General features: G+C 41.2%; 1 protein-coding gene across 1 annotated transcript in view; it reads right to left on the reverse strand.

The window, feature by feature from the left end:
• Positions 1-2,126: 2,126 nt before the first annotated feature.
• The window catches only part of LOC138974553 (uncharacterized), a 94,249-nt gene continuing 84,325 nt past the window's right edge, over positions 2,127-12,050 (reverse strand). The window contains exons 18-19 of the mRNA XM_070347270.1: positions 5,087-5,179; positions 2,127-2,173 (exon numbers count right to left, since the gene is read on the reverse strand). Of these exons, the coding sequence (XP_070203371.1) occupies positions 2,127-2,173; positions 5,087-5,179 (140 nt within the window). The remainder of the gene's footprint in view (positions 2,174-5,086; positions 5,180-12,050) is intronic.

Consider the following 12,050-nt stretch of genomic DNA (forward strand, 5'->3'; position numbering starts at 1 on the left):
GACAGATTGCATGTGCCTGTGCCACAGTTGCCACTGATCTAAAAATAGAACCCGCTGTGTCTAATTTTTCAGTTTCGACTTGCGAAGATTCCTCTCATAATTATGCCATGTTAGTGGCATGTAGCTTATTATCTACATTACCAAATGATGAGTTAGTATACAATTCCCAGCAGCTAACAGAAAACACAAGTGTTATTCCGATAGCGTAGCAGCTAGAATAGCACGTAGCAGACTACACTGAAATACGACTACATCTGTTCAGTAAATGAATGTTTTCCGAATTATTATTTCAAGACAAGAACAATCGGAATCGAAAACGTGTAGGGTTTAGAACGTTCTTACCAAGACGTATTACCAGCCGGCCTCATGCGTGCAGACTCAGTGCAACGTGACGAGCAATTCTTGTTTTTGAAATGAGACTCAGTGCAGTGGTTTGATTGCCATACCCGTAGCCTAGCAGACGACATAAATCCCGCTCAGCAAATGAACATGTTGGGCAAATGTGAACAATAAAACGATGGGGATATAATACGTGTAGGGTTCAGAGCATTCTTACCGTTCATATTTAGTACCAGACTCCCCGATGAGTGAAGATACCACACGAGAAACATGCCACATTTATTTTGAAAATGTGCTTTCCGTCGACCTTGGCCAGTGGCAAAACTCTTCACAGTCAATCTATCGAAGCTCGATGAAGGTTTCGAATCGCAAATAACTAAGAGCACAGTCCTTTCTCCGAGTTTAAATGAGGTCTCTATGAAAGATCATCACTTTTTAGCTTAACGCTACACTGGAATTTACCAACAGAAATTAAAACAAGAGTTTGCGTGTGACGAAAGCACGACACACTTGAGACAGCCCACACAAAAGTATATCTGACACAAACCTGACCACACAGTTACGCCTATCCAAATGCACGTTGCAAAATGTGCGTTTTGAATCTCTTTTTTCTCTGGCGGTACTGACAATATCGTTATTGAAACAATCCCAGTGCACTAAGGGATTTATAGAGCAAATCTCGAAAATAATTATTGAACTCAGCGCTATGCGCTTCGTTCAATAATGAATTTTCTCGATTTGCTCTATAAATCCCTATTGAAATAAACATTAATCAAAGTACTGTGTGAAGAAGTGTGTTTTAAGGTTTGATTTGAAGGAACACAATGTTTGGCAGTGTCGGATAGAGTAAGGGAGAGAGTTCCACGCAACGGCAGCAGAGTGGGAGAAGGCTCTCTGACCGTGCTGTTTGCGACTAAAAGAAGATAAACGGAATATTCTAGTGTCTACAGAGGAGCGGGGGGGGGGGGGGGGGGGGATCGTGATCTTGAGATCAAATATTTGCTTTGACAGCATGGAAATCTATGTTACGCCCGAAGCATAGCAGCACTGAGCACTTGCATTTGCCACACATGGACATTTGTTGTTACTCAACTTGTTATGATTGGAAACTCTTATTGATTTAATATACTACCGTATTTATCAAGAAATACATCTATTGAATCTCTTCAAACTGAGATTCAAGTGACATCATTTGGCATCGAAATAAATCATCTCAACTACCAATACAAGCACTCTCAATATGCGTTTAGGGAAACACTTGTTCCTAAGAGCCGTTGCTGTACAAGCTTTTGTCTCATAACCGTCTGAACTGCAGCTACGACGTCATTACCCGCGTCGTAGCACACACCCTTGAAGTATTTTTTCTCTCCTTTATTTAACAATAATATTGAACCACTGATCGGTTATTGGTTTCCTTCTTTGTGTGGACACACGTGATGTAAGGCACTTTAAAAAGCCAAATTGCACACACCATCCTGTTACATTAGGTACTAGTTTGCGTGAATTCTTTACGAGAAACTTAAATCATGACATTTTTTAATGTATAAGTCTACTCTTTCCTGGTTGGGTCCAGAAGATTTCAACTGACCCTCGGTTTTTTTTTTAGAGAGGGAGCACAAATTATAACAATTCAAGAATATATGAGCTGGTCGGAGCTCAGACTACAGAGCGTAGAAAGTTGACACACACACACACACACACACACACACACACACACACACATACACACACACACACACACACACACACACACACACACACACACACACACACACACACGTGAAAACTTAGACAATGTAGACAATCAGTACGAACATGTACTTACCTGGTGTAGCTGCAACAAAAAAAGACATCGGTTAGGTATGCATCATGCTGAAGTAAAAATAAAGAAAAGAAAGTAATTTTAATTGCTTTGATATTGAGTGAAACTGTTTCAGTTAGTAAAACCAGCATTGTAAATTAATAAATAGAAAATTGCAAACACAGAGCTAGAGACCAAACGTGGCGACATCACGCGATTTCGAATGTTTTCTCATTAGTCTAGCTCCGAAATCAAACCCTACTCTGAATTGCCCATGGTTCCCTAACACGTGGCAGTAAGTTCTGTCAGAAGCGCACTTTCAAGATATTGTAAAAATAAGGTAGTGGACGGGGTTGGCTGTGCGGATACTAATTACCAATGTCCTTGATTTTTGTCAGCATCATTTTACACACACGGGCCAAGTGGCAACATTGCATTCCTAAATTTCCTTGTTTGTCTCGGTTATTTTCAGTCCCGACCTCTGAATTGAAAATGAGTCATCAAAACACTGCCAGTTTTAACATTTCGCTTGAACAGAAGTTGATAGAAATCGCTGGTTTTAGTACTGCATGTACCGGTTTTTCTGAAAACATCCGGATTCAGTTCGTACGCCTAAATTCAGCTTGTACAAACGAACTTTTGGACACTGTCGAGACTACACTGTATATTCCCTTCATACTCAAGGCCGCTGAGATTTACCAACTTCTAGTGTGATTGTGTCTTATGTACTTTATGTTCAACTCTTGAATATTTTGATATGTTAACATTGTGTCTAAATGTATGTTTGTTCATCTATCTATATATATATGTATATATACGACTTGTGTCTGTGTGTCTGTGTGTCTGTCTGTGTCTTCGCGATGCACGGCCAAAGTTCTCGATGGATCTGCTTCAAATTTGGTGGGCTTATTCACAGAGACCCCGGACACAACCTGATCGATGAGATATTTCAACACGTGCTCTCAGCGCGCAGCGCTGAACCGATTTTGTGCGCGCTGAACCGATTTTGGTTCCACCTCAGCTACCCGGGCCCCCATACCGACACACCAAAGCCAAAGTTCTCGGTGGATCTTTTTCAAATTTGGACACCGTATTCAGCTACACCCTGGACACAATATCATCGATGAGATATTTCAACACGTGCTCTCAGCGCGCAGCGCTGAACCGATTTTGGTTTTTGTGTTCATTTCACCATTCCCAGTAACTCTTCCTTATCTTCTCCATGTTTTCAGCGTTTACCTCCCTTCCTTCGTATGGTGCACTATAGTATGAGGGGGGCATCTTCGGATATTCCCGGCGTTCTGTTACTATTTTTAGAAGGTCACCGCAGTGTCCAGAACGTAAATTGGACCCGTAAATTATCCTCACTGTAAAAGTGCAAAGGTCGAATCAATTTATAGCCACGCGAAAAATACACTGTCATCTATCTCTCTATAGATACGGCTTCTCTGTGTTTGTGTGTGTGTGTGTGTGTGTGTGTGTGTCTCTCTATGTGAGCAACACCTGGGGATTGTTCAGTTCTGTTTGTGATGTGGTCTGGCGGCTTTTGTGTATTTGTATGTACTGGCCTTCCTTTGAAAAGCCATAACAGTCCAAAAGGGCTTACAGATATGCTCTAAATTGCTTAATCCAGTTTGAGTGGAGTTCGCCTCCAAAGGTTACACGGTTACATTCGTCGACAAGGATGGGACTCGATATGGTCAGGAATGGCATTATGGCCACTGAATCATTTTCGTGCTGTTCCCATTCCACGAATCTGGGAGGGACCTAAGCTTGGCGGGTTCATTGTTCGGACCCGGCGAAGCCGGCGTACGGCTCTAAGTACTTCTTCCCGGCGAAGCCGGCTACTCGGCGAAGCGGATATTCATCTAGTAAGATATATGTGAAGTGTTAAATAATAGACTTATTGGTGTTTTTTTTATAACGTTTTTTGACTGCTTTTTCTGTATGTTGATTTGATTTGATAGCTGTTGCTTTTTGGGTCCAGCGGACCATATAGACCAAATCTGTATGTGGGAGAATGTACATGAGCAAGTTAGATGCGTGTCAGATGTGTGTTTGATGCATTACATTCTGCGAGAATATAATCTATTACACTACTGACTTGCTTTTAATGTCTCTGTAATCTGCACATCCTGCTATTTCCAAACAGCCAAAGCTACAAATAAGACGGTATGCCTTTAATAATAATAATAATAATAATAAATGAGCATTTACATAGCGCAGCATCATAACTTTACAAGTATGCTCTTTGCGCTTGACACATTTAAAATTAAAACACAGTTATACAAGCATTTACATCTACATTCATAGTCAACAACGCTTAATTAAAAGCATACACCAGCAAACATACATTACAAAAGATTATTCCACTAACTAATTAATAAAAACATGAATAAAATAGGTAGTAAAAAACAAGGAAATACCAGCTGAATACCCTAAATCAAACAGAACATGTTATCAACAATGCTGAAAACAGTCCTAGATGTGTATATACATTATCACTAAAACAACAAATACACTACATGTAGCCTACTGATGGACTGAGAAAACAAAATCAGGGTTGTATTTCTTGAAGAGGTGCGTTTTAAGTGCTCGTTTGAATGCTTGGGGTGACTGAGAGTGGCGGATGTGAAAGGGGAGAGAATTATATTGTGTGGGTGCACAGAAAGTAAAAGTGCGTTGTTCGTATGTTTTGGTTTTGGTGTGTAGAATTTATAACTAGAATTGCCACTTAGTGTGACCATTACCAAGAACTGGCTGAGAAACATTACGAATTTACACGAGTACCCAGTTTGACCTGGGAGATCGGAAAAATCTCCACTTAACCCACAAGGCGGCCGGGATTCGAACCCTCGACCTTCCGATTAAGAAGCCGACGTCTTACAACCCCGTAACAGCGCCCGTCTAGGTTACTAACAAACTACAAAACTTATGGATACTTACAGAGTTTAAAGGACATGCTGAAACGAACTTTTCCATAGCTCCCTTCCGGAAAGTTCCACGTAAATAGGACTCTCGATGAAGCCTTTACCTTCACTGCAAAGCGTACTTGTTATTTATTAAACTTAGTGGATGGTTATGGAGTTTACTGAAGATTAACAGCATTTGTGTTTTCAGCGTGGCAATAGGGTCCGATATTTAGACGAGACAAGTATGATGCCGACGAGTCGCATTATTCTTGTTTGAGTCTAAATACTGGACCCTATTGCTACGCTAAAAAAAAAAACGCAATAGCGTTTATATTGCTATTCTGAAATAATATTCTGTGTTGAAACATGTTTTGTCAGCAACAAACACCAGAATGGTCTATGTTGACTTGTGCAGACGACAGTTTAATGCGCATATCCCTTGCACATGTATCTATGGATTCATCGAACTTAAAAAAACAAAAAGCCGGACATGTATCAGGGAGAAGACACGAGATAACCGGATGTTTGGTATCACGTCATTATGTCAGGTTTCATATGACGTCACGAAGCATGCTTCGAAATTCCCTACGTATTATTGTATTTATTGTTCTAAAGCCTGACTTATGCTGGGGATGGTGATTTCGCGTGTGGTGACTAGCGGTAAATATGTGGATGACAAGAGAACAAGGATTGTCTCAGAAAGTCAACGACTAAATGGTTCAGATCGGTAACTTCACTTCAACATTGCATACAATGGACGTTGTATATGGAAAAGAGAGTTTGCTGATTCTGTCCTGAACATTGGAAAGACTGTCTGCTAGAATAAAGCTCCTTGAATGTAGCAAGGTTTGTTGCCTGTACTAAATTGAACACGAAGTGTATTTCATTTACGGTAAGAAAACCAGTCGAGTGTAGCGATATACAAACATTTAGTCAGTCGGGATCACACTAGAAGATCAGCACCACAAACCAGTCATCGCCGAGACTACATTTGGATAGTCTCGGTTAACCGTCTCCGCAAAGCATGCGGCTGTGGCACTTATTTTCTTTTATTCTGAACACATTTTTAAAGTTAGCCTGACATTTCTATATATTTTTTTTAATACAGTAGACGACGAGGAATACAACGCAATCATTGTTTGATATGCTTATGAAAAACCGATTTTAATGACAACTTTGATGAGCAAACTAAATGATTAGTTTGTAAGCTTCGGAGTTAAAATACAGTCCGGACTTTGTCGAAGATTGCTTGACCAAATATTTAATCAATTTGGTTGAAAAAGGAGGTCGTGACAGTGCTAGCTCAACTTTCACAAAAAAAGCTGGATGTGAAGCCATTTATGAAAAAAATGAAAGTAGATTTTGGGGATATCCTAGTAATTTTCGCGGAATCCCTTTATATGCCCACACATACACACATACACTACGACCCTCGTTCGGATTCCCTCTCTATGTTAAAACAGTTAGTCAAAACTTGACAACATGTAAAAATGTGCAAATTGCATTGTCTATCGACCAGCCAAAGAAGCAAACCTGGCCCGGTATGCGTGTACTTCATACACGTCAAAGAAACCGGAAACATGCGTCTTTGTTATTGCGAATATGAAAAGGATACTCAGCAACTTCCTGCGGAATATGGCCCGATGATCGAAAAAGAGCTGTGTGACCATATCCAAACACAACCTGTGAATGCCCCCACGTTTCTATCAGAATAGCAATATATAGAGATTACACAACGTCATCGAGTGAGGGACCGACAAATATTGAAACTCTCGGATGATTTTTTTGTGGTATCAACCGAGACCGTAGGTCGAGGTTGATACCACACACAAAAATCATCCGAGAGTTTCAATATTTGTTTGTCCCTCACAAGATGACGTTTGTGTAATTTGTGTATACAATGATCAACGACAAAGACAAAAATTAAAACAAAAACAACACTAACTCTTTTCCATCGAGGAATGGTGGAAGGAAAATAACACAACCGGAAATAGATCTAGATCTAAATTGATCTCTATGACCCGTGCCTTGATACCATTGAGATCATAGGAGATGCACAGCAGTGCCGATACCAGGTTTCTTTAGCTTCACTTTAAAATGATATCAGAACGATATAGTTTAGTGGCTAGAAGCGCTGACCGACAAGTGTTCAGATATTTTTCTAATTGTCGTTTCTAGATAGTAAAATATGTGCTGAAAACGGTCAGCTATCGCACCATCAAGAAATCGGTTCCCTAGTACCCCTTTAAGGCTCTGGAACCACCCCGGGTGGCAATATCGGGTCGCAACAAAGAGTGTTCCCCATAGCCGGAAAGAGCCTCAACCGTGAAAGATAGAAAAAAAGGTATTGAACAAAAAAGACGCACAACACCAATGTGAACCATTTGTGTTATCATACTTATATTAAAATATTGATGACCATGGAATAAATGGGTTATTTTTAGATTTCTGACAAAAAATCGCGAAAAACATGACAAATTGTTTTTTTTATAGCCTAAACTATGAAAGATTTAAAGACAAGTATTGAACACAAAAGATCGCAATGGATAATGGCAACAACATTTGCTCTCATTGTTGTACAAAATTGTTGATTGTTTTTTAATACTTTTCCGTTTTTGTGGATTTCACAAAGCATACCAATTAAGCGGCAGTCCAGGTAACTCGTCCGAATTTTTGTGGCTAAGGGCCTCAACATTTGAAGATAGAAAGACTATCATTGAACAAAAACTATGGTAAACACTAATGTTAATAACTTTTGATCTCACACTGATATTGAAATATTGATGACCATGCAATTAATGGGCTATTTTCAGATTTGTGGGTACAAAATCGCCCAAAACATGACAAATTGTCTTTTTTCTAGCCTAAACTATGAAAGATTTAAAGACAAGTATTGAATATAAAAGATTGAACGGGATAATAGGAACAACATGTGCACTCATTGTTGTACAAAATTGTTGATTGTTCTTGAATATTTTCCGTTTTTGTGGATTTCACAAAGCGTACCGATTAATCGGCAACCCGTGTCAATCATCCGAATTATTTCATGCTGCGCCAAAACGATTGAAAATGGATGGAATATTAGTGTTTGAAGACAAAAGGCGCACATTGTCATGTTAAGCATATCTTGTTACACCGTATACACATCAATATCATGATAGCTCTTGGTTTGAATGTTACAATGTTTGATTTTGTGCAAGTTACACACATTGATACTGACAAAATGTAATGATATTCCAGGACAATATATCCAGCGCGCTCTTTGGGTCCCCAAAACACTGTACATGGTGAGTCCCATTGTGGTGCCAAAGTAGAAAATAATTATATTCACTTTAGCGATAGTCCGCAGTAGACGACATCAAATGACACAGACTGTAATGATAACTCAAAACTCGTCATCGCTTTCAGCAAACGCGTCAAAGTCAACCTCCTCATCTTCTTCCTCGTCATCCTCTTCTTCACAACCACCATCTGCCAGAAGATCGATCAGCGACACAGGTAGGATGGGCTTGAGGCACCACACGGGTTCCAGGACACCGTCTGCATTTTTCGTCCATCCCTGCCCCTGGTCGTAGGGTTTGGGCCTCTCCAGAATGCCTTCATGAGCACGCTTGTTCAGTGCAACGCGGTGGTTTACTCGCTGAATGTGCGGCATCAGAGCAGATTGGCAGGGAGGCATGCGGGCTAGATCGACCTTACACTTGGACGTGAGTTTCTCGTTGTCTCCCACCATCTTGCGGAGTAGCTTTCCACGAACTACATCAACTGATTTCTCACGACTGTAATTGTACATCAGGCACGTAAACTCTTCCAACTGCTTCACCACCCGAAGTTTGACATCCCAGTCGTCACCAAGCTGCCTGAATGCCGTGTGAAACTTGGGATTTTTCTCCAGTTTCTTAAGGGCCCCACCTTCACCTTTCCTTTGAATGCACTGGTGCAGTCCTCTCCGCTGTACACATAGAACCCAAGAAGAGTGGCACCCGAAGTTTGACATCCCAGTCTATGAAAAGACCTTGGAGATGGTGAACCTCCTCGACGATCCAGACTGTCCAAAGGTGGGGAGACATCGCGAACTTAAGAAGACCGAAATCAAAAAAAGCGAGGAGGCTGTTCAGAGAGTCATCACTGATGTCAATAACTTCACGAACCCGTTTTCCATCTCAGACAAAGACAGGCTCTACTCCTTGGCGTCTGGTGCCCCTGTCCGCATGGACGTCGAACAGGACTTGCTTCAGGCGGAAGCTAAAGGCATGGTCGCCAAAACTGACTTCATCACCCGCCTTCAAAGTGGAGAGCCAGGAAGCTTCTTTGACACTATAAAGAGGCAGAAACTTAAGACAATGGAGGCTTGCAGCAAGAAGGTCACGCTCACATCCCCACAAGGAAAGGCCCTCCAGTACCAGGTGCAAAGCGACATCGCGTTTCTACTTCTCGTCAAGTCACAGCAACTAGACGAACCATTGGACTTGGACAAAGTCATGATGGGTGGTGCTGTACCTCCATCATGCCGCAGCGCTGGGATACAAGAACACTGTGGTCAGAACCCCGGACACGGACATCTTTGTCATTCTTCTCTACCACGCTGAAGCCATCAAGTTGACTGTATACCTGGATACGGGATCAGGAAAACATCGGCAACTGATCAACCTCTCTGAGCTTGCAGAGTCCCTGGGGCATGACTACTGTGCCACTCTTCTTGGGTTCTATGTGTACAGCGGAGAGGACTGCACCAGTGCATTCAAAGGAAAGGTGAAGGTGGGGCCCTTAAGAAACTGGAGAAAAATCCCAAGTTTCACACGGCATTCAGGCAGCTTGGTGACGACTGGGATGTCAAACTTCGGGTGGTGAAGCAGTTGGAAGAGTTTACGTGCCTGATGTACAATTACAGTCGTGAGAAATCAGTTGATGTAGTTCGTGGAAAGCTACTCCGCAAGATGGTGGGAGACAACGAGAAACTCACGTCCAAGTGTAAGGTCGATCTAGCCCGCATGCCTCCCTGCCAATCTGCTCTGATGCCGCACATTCAGCGAGTAAACCACCGCGTTGCCCTGTACAAGCGTGCTCATGAAGGCATTCTGGAGAGGCCCAAACCCTACGACCAGGGGCAGGGATGGACGAAAAATGCAGACGGTGTCCTGGAACCCGTGTGGTGCCTCAAGCCCATCCTACCTGTGTCGCTGATCGATCTTCTGGCAGATGGTGGTTGTGAAGAAGAGGATGACGAGGAAGACGAGGAAGAAGATGAGGAGGTTGACTTTGACGCGTTTGCTGAAAGCGATGACGAGTTTTGAGTTATCATTACAGTCTGTGTCATTTGATGTCGTCTACTGCGGACTATCGCTAAAGTGAATATAATTATTTTCTACTTTGGCACCACAATGGGACTCACCATGTACAGTGTTTTGGGGACCCAAAGAGCGCGCTGGATATATTGTCCTGGAATATCATTACATTTTGTCAGTATCAATGTGTGTAACTTGCACAAAATCAAACATTGTAACATTCAAACCAAGAGCTATCATGATTTTGATGTGTATACGGTGTAACAAGATATGCTTAACATGACAATGTGCGCCTTTTGTCTTCAAACACTAATATTCCATCCATTTTCAATCGTTTTGGCGCAGCATGAAATAATTCGGATGATTGACACGGGTTGCCGATTAATCGGTACGCTTTGTGAAATCCACAAAAACGGAAAATATTCAAGAACAATCAACAATTTTGAACAACAATGAGTGCACATGTTGTTCCTATTATCCCGTTCAATCTTTTATATTCAATACTTGTCTTTAAATCTTTCATAGTTTAGGCTAGAAAAAAGACAATTTGTCATGTTTTGGGCGATTTTGTACCCACAAATCTGAAAATAGCCCATTAATTGCATGGTCATCAATATTTCAATATCAGTGTGAGATCAAAAGTTTTTGTTCAATGATAGTCTTTCTATCTTCAAATGTTGAGGCTCTTAGCCGCAAAAATTCGGACGAGTTACCTGGACTGCCGTTTAATTGGTATGCTTTGTGAAATCCACAAAAACGGAAAAGTATTAAAAAACAATCAACAATTTTGTACAACAATGAGAGCAAATGTTGTTGCCATTATCCATTGCGATCTTTTGTGTTCAATACTTGTCTTTAAATCTTTCATAGTTTAGGCTATAAAAAAAACAATTTGTCATGTTTTTCGCGATTTTTTGTCAAAAAACTACAAATAACCCATTTATTCCATGGTCATCAATATTTTAATATAAGTATGATAACACAAATGGTTCACATTGGTGTTGTGCGTCTTTTTTGTTCAATACCTTTCTTTCTATCTTTCACGGTTGAGGCTCTTTCCGGCTATGGGGAACACTCTCTGTTGCGACCCGATATTGCCACCCGGGGTGGTTCCAGAGCCTTAAAGGGGTACTAGGGAACCGATTTCTTGATGGTGCGATAGCTGACCGTTTTCAGCACATATTTTACTATCTAGAAACGACAATTAGAAAAATATCTGAACACTTGTTGGTCAGCGCTTCTAGCAACCGTACTAATAGTTATTCACTTGAAAGTGAACACAGGAGAGTTGTATACACACATTATAATCTCTTGTGCTTTTACATTAAGTCAAGTAATCACAACTTACATGATCAAATGCCCAGCATAATTAAGCGCAAAGGTGGAGGCCGTACGTTTTGTAGGGAGAACATGAACTTTTGGTTGAAAAAACGCTTGGAAGAAACCTTTACCACATACTCTGTCATGGCCACATTTGTTCATACGTTTTTTTGTCAAACGATCTTTGACCGGCCCAGACTAGCTAAAGTAGATTGCATTTCAGCTTGATACCTTACATAACAACAAGAACGATGAGGCGTGATTAACCATTCCGTCAAGCGAATGCACGCTAAAAGACGTCCGTTTTCCTTTCACCTTCCGAATGGCACACACACACACATACACAAACACACACACACACACACACACACACACACACACACACACACACAC

Source organism: Littorina saxatilis, linkage group LG8, assembly GCF_037325665.1.
Source record: "Littorina saxatilis isolate snail1 linkage group LG8, US_GU_Lsax_2.0, whole genome shotgun sequence".
In the NCBI taxonomy this organism is placed as follows: Eukaryota; Metazoa; Mollusca; class Gastropoda; order Littorinimorpha; family Littorinidae; genus Littorina; species Littorina saxatilis.